This window comes from Dipteris shenzhenensis, chromosome 27 (genome assembly GCF_047967505.1).
Source record: "Dipteris shenzhenensis isolate YYH24624 ecotype China chromosome 27, Dip_SZ_1.0, whole genome shotgun sequence".
NCBI lineage: Eukaryota > Viridiplantae > Streptophyta > Polypodiopsida > Gleicheniales > Dipteridaceae > Dipteris > Dipteris shenzhenensis.
The window spans coordinates 23,304,704-23,322,841 of NC_141622.1; the positions used below are offsets into that span (position 1 = coordinate 23,304,704).

The 18,138-nt window shown below is 42.6% G+C and overlaps 1 protein-coding gene across 1 annotated transcript; it reads left to right on the forward strand.

Annotated features, from left to right (window-relative positions):
- The first annotated feature begins 1,139 nt into the window (after positions 1-1,139).
- On the forward strand, positions 1,140-2,195 carry LOC147884055 (U-box domain-containing protein 25-like). Its single transcript, XM_087398138.1, has one exon. It carries the CDS (start codon positions 1,140-1,142, stop codon positions 2,193-2,195), a length of 1,056 nt encoding a protein of 351 aa, XP_087254264.1.
- The last annotated feature ends 15,943 nt before the right edge of the window (positions 2,196-18,138 follow it).

Genomic DNA, 18,138 nt, shown 5'->3' on the forward strand with positions numbered 1-18,138 from the left:
AAAAACATGATAAATTCTAGCATAGTTATTACTAGGAATATGCTCTTTTCTAGGGAAATCTTTAAAATGGGAAAAGTGCAAGAGTTTTCACTTAACATGCAATAGTGTTCTTGCCTTTACCACCCCCCCTTTTCGTGTAATTAATACATTTTTGAATTCTTTTCAATTGAGGACCTATACATGCGTCCACGTAGACTAAATTGTATGGAGTCCCTCATATCCCTATAAAGGCTCTCACCTAATTCCTCCATTAGTTTGCTAATCTATGCTTTCCATCTACCGATTCTAAAGGCCTTGAATCTCAACAAATTATCCACTGTTATAACTTAACCTAAGGAGAAAGGTGATTGAAAACCCCTTGATTTTTCAATAGAGAAATCTAATTGATTTCTTAGGTGGGAATATTCAAACTAAGCTAAGGTCAAAGCCATAGCTTCAAAACTCCATGCACAGATAATTAGGGAGGGGCCCCTCCCCTCATAAATAGAGGGACTTTCTTATCGATCCCCCATGATTGATCACTAGCCTCTTTACCCCTCCCCTTGAGCTCCCTCCTAATTTTTCCAAGTATCTGAATTCTTTTAAAATGGGGGGACCTATACATGTGAAATGAGAGAGAGTTGAGGAAAAAGCACTCGAGTCGGTGGCCCTATGGGGCCAAACAAATCAACGATGGATGTTGATGTGGTGTGGTGAACCCCAATGCTATGTGAACTGAATGGGATGGCATTAAGAGAGTGTTTGCCCAAGTCTAGGGTCAACAAGGGAAGCAAAGAATGGTAAAAAGTCAAAGAGGTTGAAGGACGCGGCAAGGTTTGAAAAAAAAATTGTCTTTGCATGGAATTTTACGTTATATAGAAATACACCTTCTTCCTTTCATCGTCTTGTCCAACAGATCTCTGAGCTCCATCGCCATAGCCACCTGATCTGAGCTCCATCGCTATAGCCAAGCTTCCCTCATCCCTCTCTCCATCTCCATAGCCTCCCACAGCATGCCCTCCCCCCTCCCTCCCTCCTTCTCTTGCCCCATCTCCCTCTCCCTCATGCATGACCCCGTCACCTTGCCCTCCGGTATCACCTACGATCGCCCCTTCATCCAGCACTGGCTCGACCATGGTCACTCCACTTGCCCCTCCACCATGACCCCCCTCGGCCCCAACCCCCCCCTCATCCCTAACCTCGCCCTCCGTAGCCTCATCCAGGATTGGTGTCTCGCCAATTTCCAGTCCAGCGCTGAGGAGAGAATTTTCTCCCCCACCCCCCCCGCAGATCCAGATACTGTCCGACGGATGCTGCAGGATGTCTCCTCGCTTGGGCCGGATATGTTGTCTTCTCTCAGGTGCCTCAGAGTTCTAGCAAAGGCGAGCGAGCGAAACAAACGGTGCCTGGAAGCGGTTGGTGTCGATCCCGTTCTAGCTGACTTGATGGGAACAGAAACCACAGATCTTGACCGAGAAAATGTCGAAGCTTTGCAAGAAGCCCTCGGTACATTGGTGCTTCTCCCTTTGAATACAACAACGAGAAACGTCTTGTTGGGCAGAAGGCAACTCGAAACAATTTCCTGGCTTCTCAATAGAGGGACGAGCGATGCTCGTGTCAATGCAGCGACACTCCTTGAAGCATTAGCAATCGATAGATGCGCAGTCAAGACTATCGGTGCTGCTGATGCGACCATTGACGGATTGATTGGATTTCTGAAGGAGAACCTATATCCGGCGGCAGTCAACAAAAGTCTCAACACACTTCTGGCACTGTGTTGCGCCCCTTTAAAGAACATTAAACTCCTGATCGTAGCGAAGGGAGCGGTTCCAACTCTCATCGAACTTCTGCCAGGCGCAGAAAGGAGCACAGCTGAGCGACTACTCGCCCTTGTGAAAGCTTTATGTTCCTGTCCTGAGGGTCGTGCTGCGACAATTGCACATGCACTGGCCATACCGGCGTTAGTGAGAAGCTTATTGGTGGTATCGGAGGTCGCAAACGAGCAGGCGTTGGGGGCGTTATGGGCGATCTGCCTCAATGCAACCTGTGATGAAACGCTTGAGGAAGCAATATATGTGGGCGCCAGGGAGAAGCTCCTACTGCTCGCTCAGATGAATTGCGCAGACCAAACTAAGCGCAGAATCAAGGATCTCTTGAAAGCCTTCTCCCACATTGATAATTGTATGGATGCGCTCAGCAATTTTCAAAGAATCTGAGCACATATGCACACTTTATTTCCCACATCTCATCTCTTCTCTTCTCCTTCTCTATCTCTATCTCTATCTCTAACTCTATCTCTATATATAAGGAGAAGTTTTCAGAAGCTAGTGACAAGAGGATGGTGGTTCTAGGAGAGATTGGAGCTTTGGAGAGAGGAAAGAGAGAGATTTGAGGTTCTGGAAGAGAGATATGGTGAGTATTTAATGCCCGTGCAAAGCACGTCACAGGTACAGCACTAGTTGAAACTATCAAGATCCCAGTTAATTAATGGGAATTAAGAGAGAGAGAGAGAGAGAGAGAGAGAGAGAGAGGATCTAACAAGCTTTAATGCAATCACCACTACTAGATATGGTCCGTTTCCATTACTTTTTTTGTGACACTTTCTACACACTTCGATTTTTAGAATTTTCTTTAGTCTCAATAGTACTAGTACTAGTATTAGTGTCGATTTACACACGTTAATATCGATGAAAATATTGTTAGATATTACAATGATAATGATGATGCATACACTAATGTGTATACTCTTATTGGTTCTTTGAAAATTTTACATAAAGTAATTTCCAACAGCTTCAAAATCACATTGTTAAGATTGAAGGATTAAAAATAGTGAGCTTATCCATACAAAATTTGGGATTATGATACCTTCATATAATCATGATAAAATAAAAATAAAAAGTATCATAATGCAAGTACATGGCAAAAAGCAAGGATGAAAAGCTCTCTTCATGATAAATTAATAATACTAGGTTGTGTTAGGTAGCCTTTTCGTTTCATCGAGCACGTAACTACTAACTCAAAATTGAACTTAAATCCTAAGATTTTATCAAATTTTTGAAAGAAAAAAAAGAATGAGTAAAAATGTGGACATGAGACACGACACAGGGTTCGTTAGGACCTGATCCTCCTTGCAAATGTCAGGGATGGTGATTTAGTATTGACTAGGCCATATCGTTTGTGAGTTTTGGGAGTTGAAGCCCAACAAATATATGAATAAGGTGATGCTCACAAGAGCTCATAATTGATCCTCATTGTAGTTTATACAATATTGTCACATGGACTACAATCATATGAATAAAAGTGTCGATATCTTTTGACGTTGCCTCCAGCTTGGATTTCCTTGCTCCCGAAGGGGCATGCTTCCTCCCCCATAGTGTGGGTGGCATGCTTCCTCCCCCAAAGAGTTATAATCCAAGGGAAGGGGCCCTTCGGTGTCCGCCAAAGATATTAACACCATTGAGAATATTAGTGTCGAGAATAAGTCTCGCGAATAGATAAGATACTAGCATATTACCTAGATGTCAATAGTTATAATGGTATTTTTGCATGTTGGTCGTAAAGTGCACACCTTTCTAACGACTTCCTTTTAAACATGCGCACACAAATAGAGAACGAGCAGAGCACATGAGGGTGCTAAAATTCGAATTTGGCAGAGTACTTGCTTTTATCAATGCTTTAGATATAAATTAGTAGGTGGATCATTGGTTTCAAAGCCAAAACTTGGTAGAAACTATTTAGAAAACTTAGTATGACACATTGAGGAAGCCATCCAGCATTGTCAAGAACATTGTTCATTCAAATGACAATTCCCAAATGGGCTTAAAGCAGAGCTCTACGCAAGGAATTCAAACTAATGCTAGTTTAGACAATCACCTAACTTATCCTATGCAAAATAGATGGGTTGCTTTCAATGGGAAACCTGAAACTACTCTACCCAAATAATTCCATAAAGGTTGACTTATTATCTCTCTAGGTACTCGCTATGATATAACTCTGGAAAGAGTTTGCAGATCTTACCATGAATCCTTTAAGGTTGATTGCTAGATTGGATACTTGTTTCACATTCCTTTCATAAACTAACCTGGACAATTGTGGCGCATAGTGCCTTGAAAATCATAATGCAAGAATTAGCATCTCATGAGCATGATTGTCTTGCAAATTGTTTATTGGTTGACTCTTGGTTGATTGATATTCTTGAGTCGTCATACTTGCGTAGCTCTCCCCCGTAATGTAAAAGTTTGTGTACATAAGTTGATGACACTTTTCTTGATGTCTTGAGTACCAAGGCCTCTCCACGAGGTAGGAATAGACAATCAGGCATCATCATGCCCTAGGGGAAAGGCTATAGTAAACAAGTGTACCCTTGAAAAGGGAAACTTTTTTATTTCTGAAAAATTGAAATTCTTTTCTTAAGGTTGCATGTTTGGAAGGATTATCCATCTAATTTGACATTTTTGTATGTCGCTCCCATATGGATAGGATTGATTTGTGGCATGATTTGTGGCACCATCTTCTTTTTCTGCAGATCTTATCTCATTACTTGCCTTCATTCAAAGATCTTTTGACTGAGGATAAGCAAGACTTAATGAAAGAAAGTTTGTCCAAGCGCTCACAATGTTTGGGTGTTGGGAACCTTGGAGCCCGAAGCATGGCAGTCGATGTAGATTTAAGAGTAGTAAAACCCTTAGAAGTGGCACCCATGTCCACCTCATCTTCACGCAAAAGCCCTATTACATTGTGTGGACCCAATCCTGCCTTGATGATAAAACAACAATTCAATACGGCTAACAAAACAGATTCCCATTGAAGCAACTTACTCTTTCCAACCAAGTCTACTCATGTGTTTGATGAAATTTAGGTCTCTTAGAACATAGGCTAGCAAATGAAGCAAACCTGGTAGGAACAAGGTTCAACCATGAGTAATTTTGATTTTGATTACAAAATTTAAATATTATAATAAAGTAATGTAAAACATGTAGTTAAGGCAATGGACATGTCTATAGCGTAGAGTACTGGGTGCACAAATCAAAGATCTCCTACTGTTCTCAATTTACCATCAATGAAACAAAAACAATCTCTCTTCAACTCATCTCCAAGGTAAAGTTTCTTATGAAATGTTGCTACACAGTCAAAGATAATGCTTATTGTTTCAGGCCTTTCTTGTACTTCATCCTTACTTTATCCTCAACTCTTTTTAACTTACAAAATAGGCAAATCTAATTGCCTTTTTTAATCTCATACAATAGATAGTGACAACGATAGAAGCCCCAAAAAACCTCAAAATTAATCATATAGAGTCTGAAGAGTAGGGGAATTGTCTTCGTCGCACTCTACTATACAAAAATCACTAGCATACTAAATAATGCATGCAGAGGCCTGGGAGGTCTGGCAAGAAGGTTGAGAGAGAAAGAGAGAGAATCTTGAGTGACAAGCGGCGGATAGTATTAGGTGCTCAAGTTGATGAACCAATCCCTGTCTTAGTAAGATCGCAGCCGCATGTAAAGTGCATGCGACCATAGTTGGACCCCTGTAGGTTACAAGATTTGCTTTTGAGATCATGTGCAGGTTGCCTACTTGTACAAACATTGGATCGGTCCTCACGTACTTGGAAAGATTCACTCTTTATTGGGGAGAGGCTTTTAAATCCAAATGTAGAATGTATTATTTGTGGTGGTTGAATTGCCTAAATTGAATCGTGGCTTTTAGATCTAGTTTTCGAGTAGAAAAAGAATAAGCAATTCTCAGCTACTTACCTTTCTTCAAAATAATTGAACAATTGTGAATTGGGACAAGAGGCAAATTGCAAAAACACACATGGTGAATTTCAAGGCACTTCGTTAGAGATTCTCTTGACAAATATAAAGGAACTAGTATCGCAATGGCAGAGTAACTCACCATCTCTTTCAAAGGTCTCAATGGGACAAAAACTTTGTATGTGTTTCAAGGGACCGGATATTGTGCATGGAAGACAAAGATGAAATTGGTCCTTCAATGTGACAAGCTTTCGGACATTGTCAAAGGCAAAAGTCAACGTCCTATTCAACCGATTGATGAAAATGGAAATCCAATTTGAGCTGGAGATATTTAAAATGCATGGATAAAAGCAATGGTAGAGTGGGATGACAAAGATCAAGCTGCTCGAGGACTAATTCCATATGCTCTCAAGGATTCAACTTTGATGAATGCGATAACTCTACAACATTCACATGAGGTGCACCTATTCCAAAGGATCAACATGTTGCTATTAGTTTGGAGACTATGAAAGCACCTAAATTTGATACAATCATCACAGTGCTAGCAAATAAGTACAATGTTACATTTGAAGTAGCTTGTAATTCTTTAAAGGATGTTGCAGGAAAGATTAAGACAATGGAACACCTTAAAGAGAAAGCTTTGGTTGTAAGCAAAAGAAGTTTGATCCCTCTTTATATGATGACAAAGCTCTATATGTAGCATCAAAGCGCTTTTGTGGAAATATTGGACAAACACATTTTCAAGCTAGTCATGGAGAGGTCATGGATACCAAGCTCATCAAGCTGGTTGTGAAAACCAAGCTTATCAAGATGGCCATGGAAGCCAAGCTTATCAAGTTGGCCATGGAAGCCAAGATTATCAAGCTGGCCATGGAAGCCAAGCACATCAAGCTAGTCGTGGAAACCAAGTTTTTTTCGGTCGTGAATACCATGATGAACGTCTTATTTAAATAAGTTTGACAACTGTACTTTTTGTGGTAAAACTAGTCATGATGAGGATTCATGCTATTTTCAGAGATATACTGAGCAGAATGGAGCTAGTGATGAAGCTTATTTGGTGCATGAAAGTGGCTATGGTGATGTCTTCGAAGAAGCAAAATGGGGGCATAGGAAGAAGGAGGATGGGGGGATCAATGCAAGGAGGGGAGCGAGATTGGTGTAGGGAAGGGGGGGATCAAAACATGGAGGGGGGAGGGGGATTAGTGTAGGGAGGGGGGGAAGAGTAGGGAGGGTAGGGAGGAGGTGCAAGGAGGGGAGAGTCCTCCCCTACTCTTCCATCCACATGGTGCAACAGTGCAGCCATGGCTGTGCACATGGAGGAGGAGGGGAGGACTCTCCTCCCCTCCATGCTCGTGGCCGCACCACGTACATGGAAGAGGATGGGGGAGGAGAGGAGGGATGAGAATCCCTCCCCTCCTCTTCCATTCGTGTGTCACAACCACGCACATGGAGGAGGAGGAGGAGGAGGAGGGGAGGGGATGAGGTAGAGGACAGAGGGAGGGAGAGGGAGAGGGGATGATTGGGGAGAGAGAGAGAAAGAGAGAGAGAGAGAGAGAGGGAGGGAGGGAGGGAGGGAGAGAGAGAGAGAGAGAGAGGACAAAAGGTGACAAGAAAAGAAAGAAACAAAAAGAGAGAGACTAGGAAATGAATAGATAGCAAATAGTGCATGCAAATCACAACCCTTATGCTCTCAAGATCTACTTTATCAATCTCTTCTCCTCTCACATATGATATGAAGATAGAATAGACAACAATAGAGATAAGAGATTCTACACAATGAGTTGAATAATCTCAGCACAACTAACACGCAAAAGTCTGCTCCTTATAGATCAAAAGACTCTTTATTTCAAAAACTGAAACTGACAAAAGACCAAGCCTCATTGCTACTGCACTTGTCGGCATTACAATTGATCTAATGATCAACACTACATAAACTATGGACCCTATAGACTCTTCTAATAGTTGTTAGAGCTCACGAGGAGCAAGACTCACTATACGGGTGTGAAGCCTTCGACAAAGAGAGAGGTAGCCAACTGCTGCGACATCTTTTATAGAGGATCACTGCCATGCATGCTGCCAACAAACACTGCAACGAGCTGCAGCCACCGCCATGACTCCTAGCTTCTAGTAAGGTTGCCCACCCTGTTGTTACGTGGCCAAAAGCCATGCAAGTGAACAATCACTAGTCTGCCTCATGCATGGTCCAATTACAAGCCTTGGACCAAAATAACACATGACCTAAAGAAGGTGAGCATAGCTATCCCTTTCAAACCTTTTGTCACCCCATGAGGATGAGCTTTAATCTCCAACATTCCCCCCCCGGCCGAAATGGGGATACTTCAACATGCTCACAAAGGACAACTAACCAATATAGCAAACTCACAAAGAGCTTCAATATGCTCACAAAGAGCCCAGTATCCAGAAATGCTTCACAAAGAACAAAACTGCTCACAAAGAGCCCGAACATAAGTTACCTTCCCAAAATCAAAAAGCCCATTCCTGATCCTTCAGGAACTCAGCCTCTACATACATGGATGCCTCTTTTGTACCTTCCACGATCATGGCCTTCTCTTTTCCTTTATCTGGCTTTGTGACCTCATCATGCCACAATAATGGCACTTTCAAGTATCACGATTTGTCTTTTTCTTGTTAGTTACAACATATACCCTGTTGTCAATCAATGTACCATAATTGCATTTTTCTTCACTCATAAGCATTGCCACACAATCGAGAAAATCCAAGTCATCATTAAGAAGCAATATTTGAATTATTTCTCTGTGGGTAAACTCCTCAACAAGATCGCCTTCTTGTCTTCCTCCTCCACCTGAGCTCCAAGATCACTAAGCTGTCTGAGGAGAGTTTGCATACAATTCAAAAATACCCCTATTGTCTTTGATCCCCATCCATTTGAAAATAAAACAAGTTTTGCTTTAAATTAGACTTCAAATGCTTCATTCGAACACCAAAAATTGTATCTAGAGTATGCCAATCTTTTGCAGCTATCTTATTTATGTCAAGATGATGAAAATAATCAAATCCAAGAGCTCTTCCCATGATGCCAACTGCCTTCTCATCTCTATGCTCCCAAAGTGATATTTTATCGGCATGAGAGGAATGTTGATAGAGGATGGTCTGGAGTGTGTTGGGCAGGAAAGGGGTGGTGAGATCTACATGGAAGATGAGGTTTTGGGTGTAGAGAGTGCATCAAAGTGCATCTGAATTGTTTGGGGGATGGTGCATGGGGATAGGGTGTAGGTGGCTAGTTGTACAGAGACCTCATGTACATCGTGCAGTCCTATTGCTCTCTGTCTTCCATCATGGATTCTTTTGGGTTGCTAGAGGTGCAAAGTTGCTCGTTGTCAACTTGCATGGCAACAGTGTGGGATCGCTCCTGTGTGAGGAGACCTTGAAGCATCTAGATCTGTCAGTCATATCCCCTCCTTGAGCCTAGTGTACTTATCCTCGGCATGTGCCCGTTGTTCTTGTGCGGTACAGAGGGTGGATTCTACCTTGTCTAGCTAGTCCATCATGTGAACCACGGATTAACTGGTATAGAGCTCATCCTTGAGCTTTGTAAGAGTGACCTCCAACTCTTTGACCTTTGCCTTGTAATCCTCTGCTCTGTCAAGGGCAGCAGTTTGCCCAATAGCTTGTGCGGCGACCATGAGGGTATGGCTATCGTGGGCCCTGACTTGTGCTTATAGTAAAGAAGAGGATAGTTGGGAGGTGTACTCTTGCCTCCACTACAAAATTGTGTGCAATACCTTAGGGATTTGGGCCATTGCATCTAGTAGTTGGAGCTCCATGTGGTTTTCCTGTGATAGCTATTCGGCCGACATGTCACTATAGCCTCCAGGTGTTTTGGTACTCAAGTGGCTGCAAAATAGTAGAGGTAGTGGTTGTAGTCTGGGGAGCAGAGGGGTGGGGGAAATGCGTGTTGCCTCCGAGTGGAGGCCAATATTTATAGTATCATCCCCATGAAACATTTCCACATAAATGGGGTCCTAGATGGTTGTCTTGCCTTTAGGGTGTTGGGTGAAGGCCTCGAGGCATTGTTGTATCCTCAATAATTCTGACACTTGATGCTCTTTGAATTGTTCCCAAAGTTGACTATCAAGTGGCTGTTGAGCAGAACGATTGGAGGGGGTAGCGCTTGGATCGATTTGGAGCCTTTTGAGGGTGGCCACAACTAGCTCTTCTTCTATTGAGATTTTCTCTCATGGCTTCTTTGTCGGCTAGCCCATATCCAATTGGCGGCTGTTGCTTCAACATGTGGTAAAGTACGAGCATGTACAACATCAGGTTGCCGAGGACATTACCATGTGTCTTTAGGTCTTCCCTCATCTGTGTGTAGAAATAATTTGCCCAATTGGTGACCTACAACTCTGCCAACCTCGCAAGGATGTTCGACACTATCGACTAATGGTGAACCCCTAGAGCACTCTTGCCAATTTGTCCAACTCAGGCACTCTCATCTCAGAGAAGTGGATTCGGCCCTTGCTTTTCTTCATGTCATAGTTGCAGATCTTGCCAGGGGGCTCATGTAGATTCTTCTTATGGGTATATATTTTTGCAATGACTGGGAGGCAAAAGGGAGAGGACACCACGTCCACATTGAGATGGTGGAAGTGGGGGACCCCTATTGCATCACGAAGTATTCCAGTGTTAGAGTTTGAGTTGTAGGCACTTATGAACTCCCCGAGCAGCTTCATGTTGAGATGACATGGCAGTCGATCCACAATGGGCTTGAGATGTCATTATCAGGGATCCTTGATCCTCTGGGTCCTTGAGTGCTTGGTATGCAGCCACATTGTGGTAGTAGAGGGTATAGTCTTGCCCTTTGTACATGTAATTAGAGTGGATCATGTAGTCGTTAAGTTGTTGGAGCCTTACGACCTTGTGCTTCTCCTATGTTGGAGTTTGTGTGCACACTTCCTGGGAATGATCGGTAGGGAGGGGTTGCAACCACTATTGGTGGCATTTGAGATCCGTTGAGTTGACAACTCCTCTTTTGTTTGTAGTTCAGTTGTGGGGATGTCTGATGGCATTTTGATTGACCCTGAGGGCGTGCTTTGGGATTCAAAAGGGCCAGTGGGCAATGGATTTGGGGGGTGGAGGCCGAGGTCCCTTTCAAATCCATTCTCAGAATCCATGTAGAAGAAAGAAGACAAGTGGGTAACAAATGAGTTTATGGAGGAGGACGAGGATGAGGACATCCAAATGGTGGCTAGGAGGAAGTATGGAAAGAGGCAGGGAGCTGTGGAACTTCTTGTAGAAAATTGATAGAGTTTGACTATTTTTGCTACGACGACGATCCAGGGGGACAGGGTGCCCTTTTATTGTTTTTAGTATCCCAATGGCTAGGGGGATAGTGTTAAGGTGATGAGATGGTGGGATAGCAGTAAGATGATGATCCAGTGAGATGGTAGTAAGGTGACAATCTAGCAAAATAGGAGTAAGGTGACAAGTCGATGGGATAGGAGTGAGGTGACAATCTGGCGGGATGGTAGTAAGGCAATGTTTTGATCGGATAGCTATAAGGCGATGATTTGATAGGATAGTTTTGTAAGGCAACGATCCGACAAGATAGCTCTAAGGCGACGAGTCATCGGGTTGGCAGTATTCAAAGCTATTGAGAGGGGAGAGAGGAGAGGAAAAAAGAAAAGGGGGGGGCTGTTGATGGGGAGGGTGCTGCCCAGAGGGGAAATGGGTGGACAAACTTGGTTAATACATAGACTCGTGAGATCAGCCTGCAAGCATGCAAAAAAAGTAAGAACGCAAAAAATGTATTGGCCGTATTCATCTATGTTGATTGAGAATGAGGTGGGTGCATTGTGAAAAACCAAGGACTTGTGAGCTGCTAGTGCATGTTTGGTGAGATGCCTACTGTATAAACTCACCTAGAACTAGACTTGATGATGGTGCACCTCAATGGAGGGTCAATTATGTGGAATGCAATGAAGCTGAATGCCAAACAACAACATACCTTGTCATCATCCATGTAGAGCATGTGTTGAGTTTGTGCATAATCCTAGATGTCAGGTGTGTGTCGGCACTGCAACCTTGAATTTGAAGGAACTCTCTCAGAACAAGGCGTGGGGGTTCTTGTGTGGCTGTACCCATAGTGGGGGAAGGTTCTTGTGGTACTGTGACCTTTAATTTGATGGGAGGAGTAGGTCTGTGTGTTATGGTGACCTCCGATGGGGTTCGCATGGACTTGGAGGGAGGTTCGTAGTTCTTGTGTTGCTCCCTCAATGAATTGGGCGACTCTCTCATTGAGTTGCAATATACGTGGAATCATGATATTCTTTGGGCTTGCAGAATTATCCCTTGTGTTGGGCTTGAGGGTAGGTTCTTGTGGGACTCCCTCCGGAGTTGATGCAGGTTCTTGTGTCACTACCCTACAAATCCCAGTGAGTTGAGAGTGTGTATTCAGCGTTGTTGGAAGCTTTGGAACCCAAACATATCGCTCACCTTGATAGTAGCCTTGGGCTTTTAGGAGCCTTGTCACAATCCGCAGTTTGTGAAACTTCTACTTGTGGAGTGGTGTGGGCGATTGGCATTGTGGGGATTTATTTTTTGAAGGAATTTCCTATGTTGGCGCTAACCAAGGATGGGTCTGAAAGACTTCCATGACTACGGTCTTTCTAGGTTTTTGAACTGGCACTGTGCACAAAGGATGGCCTCATGCACCCATTATTCATGGAATTTTTGGCTAGGCCCCTAGCATTGGGTGTGGGGAGTAAAGGTAGGAGAGTAGTTTGTGGCAAGGGTTTTCTCTTATTGAGATTAGGGCTAGGATTTTGATCGGTGCTAGCATGGATTTCCTTTTAGGAATCAAAACAGGGGGCGCTAGGGGCTTTAGGAGCTTGGGAGTTGCCCTCTTTTAAAATTTCCTTGTCCCTCATGGGTGGTCGTGTTGTAGGGGAAGTGGAATGGTCTTTACAAAGCGGAATTATAGAGGTTCTTCCATTGTAGGTGAGGGTGGCCGTTCTCACTCTCCAATTGATTTGGCAATTTATGGCATAGCACCAGGTCCTTCCCAAGATCATCTATTTATCAATCATCTCTATGGGAAGAACATAAAAATGAATCTCTACCTCTTGGCAGACAACAAATAGTTTCAAGTCCACATAACCCAATGTACTTAAAAGTTGACCATTGATAACCTAAACTGGAGCAACATTAAGGGTTAGGGGTACCTTTAGCGCTTCCCATACTTCATGGGAGATGAAGCTATGGCTCGATCTCAGATCCACGAGTGCCTCGATGCATGTACTTGAGCCCTTCAATTGGACACTCAACCTAGCCGAAACCATTGTTAGTTCATCAGTCGGCGGACCCAAGTGTTCTACTATTACCTTAAACAAAGCCATTTAAGTTTGATGTCTAATTTTGGCATTATTATCTTGGCTTCTTCGATGTCCTAGAGTTTTATCCGTGGTACCTCGACCTTGAGCTCCTTTTCCTTGTGTATCTAGAGGGTCTGTAGAGTGAGGGGTCCATAGTATCTTTTCAATTTGCTACCATTAGGGTAGCCATCCATGTCGACTCCATTAGCGTAACTATTTTGGCATGCACCTTGCAAAGTAATCTCCACTATGGGGTAGGGACCCATGCCCCTATTTTCAAGTTTGTGCTTGGTATTACAGATGCTATAGAGGAGTGCTCAATCCCCCTCCTTGAGGTCCTTGTTCTTCAGGTTGTGGTTGAACCGTCTTTTGTCTTGCCTTCTCCACTTGAAGGCAATAGGTTGTGCACTATCACGTCTCATCTAGTCATTCAAGATCGATTAAGCACTCCACCAAAGCATTTTTTGTGAGCCTTTCTTTGACCATGATGCGAAGGCTAGGCACTACATACTCCATCAGAATAATTGTCTCCACCACAAAGGCTAAGTTGAAGGGGGTGCAGTTCATTGCCACTTTGTAAGATGTTTGATAGGCTCACAATGTTGCAACGAGCTTGTGCTCCTAGTCGGTACGAATGGATTTGATTGTGTAAGTTATAATCATGCAGCACATTTTGTTTGAGCTCTCAGCTAGGCTATTTGCCCTAGGATAGTATGGCATTGATTTCCTATGTATGCTCATGAATTCGCTAGTCAGGATCTCTATGGTTTCATTGAGGAAATCAGTTCCTCAATCGCTGACTAATTCCAAGGGACACCCGAACCATGTAATGACTTGTTCAAATAAAAATTTAGCTGTGGACCACGCATCAGCTTTTCTTGTGGCTCATCATGCCACCCATTTGGTGAAATAATCTATGGCCAGGATAATGTATATGGCCCCTATTCCTTTAGTTGTTGTGGGCTTATAGGACCAATAAAATCTATGCCCCATTTCTCAAAAGGCTGATCGATTAATATTCCCATTAGGGGCATCATATCCACTTCATATGGGATTTTCACTCTTCAACAGGGATTGCATCGCTTGATAAACTCGACTACATCTCCAAAGAGATTGGCTACCAGAGGCCCCTATAACACTTTATGTGATGTAACATCAACGAAGAAGTGACCACCTGTTGTCTTTGAATGCACTTCTCAAGCACATCAATATATTCATGTTCGCACATGCACCTTGCCATCCCTGTCCATGCAAAAGAGTTGGCCAACAATTAGCTGGCATCGTGTTGCATCTTTAATGAGTTTGTAGGTTTTGTCCCTCTTGAGGGATTTGTCCAAGGGTAACCCATTTTCTAGCTAGAGGCCTATTTTGGTTGCCCATTCTAGAATTATGTCAATGAGAAATAGGGGAGCATCTAGAGGTCATCCTCAACTCCAATTGGAGCTTCCTCGTTGGGAATCTTCAACAGGTGGTCAGCTAGGATGTGGGTCTTTCTTTTATGCACCGTGATATTGAAGTCAAAATCCAAAAGGATTAGCATCCACCTTGTTATGTGTCCCATCATGCAAGGCTTGTTAACCAAATATAGTAATGCTTGATGATCAATAAAAAAGACAAACTTGTTGGCTAGAAAGTAATGTATGAACTTCTTAACTGTGTAGACCATGGCCAACCAAGTAATGTCTTAACTTATTAACTGCCTAGACCATGGCCAGGCCTTCCCTCTCTGTTGTAGTGTAATTAACCTCGGCATCATTTAATTGACGACTGGCAAAGTACACCGGGTAGTCCAAGTTGTACTCCCTTGGTAATTGGGTTAACACGCATTCGATGGCAAAGTTTGAGGCATCTATGTGGACGTGGAATATTATATTCCAATCCAGGGCCTGCAATATCGATGTTGTGGCTAGAGCTAGCTTGAGGGCTTCAAAGGATTTTTTACATTCATCGTTCCACTCAAAGACTACTAACAGCATGTATAATGGTCGGGCTATGTCTATGTAGAACAGGATGAACCTTTGATAGTAGCCCATATGGCCTGTAAACCACTGCACTCCCTTGGTGTTTGTGGGGGGGCCAACTCTAGAATGAGCTTCATCTTATTGTAATCCGTGGATATGCCATTCTTGGACACTATGTGACCGAGAATCATGCCGTGTTTGCCCCAAAATTTTGACACTTGAGAGGATTCAGGGATATCCAATACAACACGCCCCTCTCAACGACTAGCTTCAGGTATCTCAGATGATCATCCCATGTCAATTCCATGCATACGTCATCCAAGAAGACTTCTACAAAGTACCTTAGATACTTCCTTGAAGGCGATGATCATCAACCACCACTGAAATGTGATGGGGGCATTGGTAAGTCCAAATATCATCACTTTGGTCACATACACGCCCTTCTTGGTTGCAAAGGCTGTTTTTATGTTGATCTTTCGGGGTGATGGATACCTAATTGTATCCCAAGAGACCACCTAGGAAGCTATAAGGTTCTTTCATGGCTACTCTTTCTAGAACATGTTTCGTAAAAGGAAATGTTTAGTGGTCATGCCTTGTGGCGACATTGACCTTTTTCAAGTCTACACATACTCGAATCTTTCCATTCTTCTTCAGGACTATCGCAATGGGCAACACCGAGTCTATATGCTCTATCTCATAGATGAATCTGACATCTATGAGTTTTTGGATGTCCTCCCTCTCTATGAGCGCATATTAGAATAGAAATGTCGTTGCACTAGCTGGATGTCATCTATCGAGGGTATAGTGTGTTGCATGACTTCAGCGGGCACACCGCCTTAAAGTGGGTGAGATCAATTGCCATGCAACTTATTTCACCCATCAAAGACTCACATGTTCGAATGAGGTGCCCTAGGGCTTGTTTTTTTACCCTTATACATGACAAATGGTGAAAAACAAGAAAAAATACATCTCCAACCATGAAAATAATATCCAATGGGCACAATATTTTGCATGGTCCTTTAAATGGATGATATTAAGGTCATTGCAAAGTATTAATTCTCATCAGAGACTCACAAGTCCAAATGAGCACCTCGATGCTTGTTTTTTTTACCCTTGTGCATGACAGGTGATGGAAAAACAAGGAAAGTTTCGTGCTCGACCATGCAAATGATATCAATGGCATGATACTTTGCAAGGAATAAATTTGGGTGATATTGAGGAACCTGAAAAGTATCAGCCCTATCAGATACTAGAATGTTCAAATGAGGCACCTCGATGCATGGTTTTTTACCCTGCTACATGATGGGTGGTAAAAAACAAGAAAAATTATATCCCCGGCCATGAAAATGATATCTATTGGGAACAATACTTTGTTTGAACCTTAAATTCCAGGAGATTGAGGCACATATAAAGTATCAATCCCAACGGAAACTTTCACATTTGAATGAGGCATCCTGATGCGTGTGTTTTAACCCTTGTGCATGATGACTGGTGAAAAACAATGAAATATGTGCACCCGATCATGAAAATGATATCCAATTGCCATGATAATTTTCACAAGACTTAAAGTGGATGATATTTAGATCCATGAATAGTATTGACCAAATCAGAGACTCGCACATTCGAATAAGACACCCTAATGCATGTTTTTTAACCCTTGTGCGTGATAGGTGGTGAAAAACAAGGAAAAATGAATGCTTGATCATGCACAATACTTTGTACAACCCTTAAAGTAAGTAATATTGAGGACCATGAAAATTATCATGCACATTAAAGACTCGCACATTTGAATGAGGTCCCCGGATGTGTGTTTTTTGACCGTTGTGCATGATGGGTGGTGAAATAATGACAAAATTTGAACCTCTAACCATGCAAATGACATACAATGGGTATGATACTTTCCATGGGATTTAAAGTGGTTGTAATTAAGAGCTGCGAAAAGTATTCTACCCATTGGAGACTCGCACCTTCAAATGAGACACTCAGATGCAAGTTTTTTGACCCTTGTGCATGGTGGGTGGTGAAAAAATAAAGAAAAATGCATCCTTGAGTATGCAAATGGTATCCAATGGGTGCAAAACTTTCCACAAGTATAAAATTGGGTGAGTTTGTGGCTTGAAAAAACTATATTCCCCATTAAAGACTCACAAATTTGAATGAGACACATTGATGCATGCTTATTTGAACCTTGTGCATGACGGGTGGTGAAGAACAAGGAAAATTATGTTTCTAACCATGCAAATGATATCCGATGGTCATGATAATTTGTATAGGTTTTTAAGTGGATGATATTCATGCCCATGCAAGGTATAAATCCCATTAGAGACTCATAAGTCTGAATGAAAGACCATGCAAACGTTTTTACCCTTGTGCATGACGGGTGGAGAAAACCAAGAAAAAATGCATCCCTGACCATGCAAATGATATACGATGGTCATGATACTATGCATGAGCCTTACCATGCATGAAGTTGAGGCCCATAAAAATTATTTTCCCCATCAAAGACTTGCACTTTTGAATGAGGCTTCCCGATGTTAACCCTTGTGCATGACGGTGGCTAAAAAATAAGAACAAATGTACCCCCTACAAGAAAAATGATATATGATGGGTATGCTTGTTTACATGAGTCTTTAAGTAGGTGATACTGATGCTCTGCATAGTATTTCCCCCATTAGGCACTCACAAGTTTGAATGAGAAGCCTATATGCATGTTTCTTGACCCTTGTGTATGAGGAGTGGTGAAAAACAAAGAAAAAATGCATCCCCGACCATGAAAATGAAATACTATGGGCATGTTATTTTGAAAGGGACTTAAAGTGGTTGAGTTTGAGTCTCGTGTAAAGTATTACACCCCATCAGATTCTTGTACATCCGAATGAGGTAACCCACAGGGTGTTTTTTGACCCTTGTGCATAACAGGTAGTGAGAAACAAGAAAAATTGCATCCTCAACCATGCAAATAAAATTGGATGAGCTTGATTAATTTGAGGGGCATTAAAGTGGGTGATATTGATTCCCATGCAAAGTATCATCCTCGTTGGAGAGTTGTATGTTTGAATGAGGGACCCTGATGCATGTTTTTGGACACTTGTG

Bases quoted from the DNA above. Each gene is read 5' to 3' on its own strand.
- LOC147884055 (XM_087398138.1), top strand. From the start codon at position 1,140: ATGACCCCCCTCGGCCCCAACCCCCCCCTCATCCCTAACCTCGCCCTC.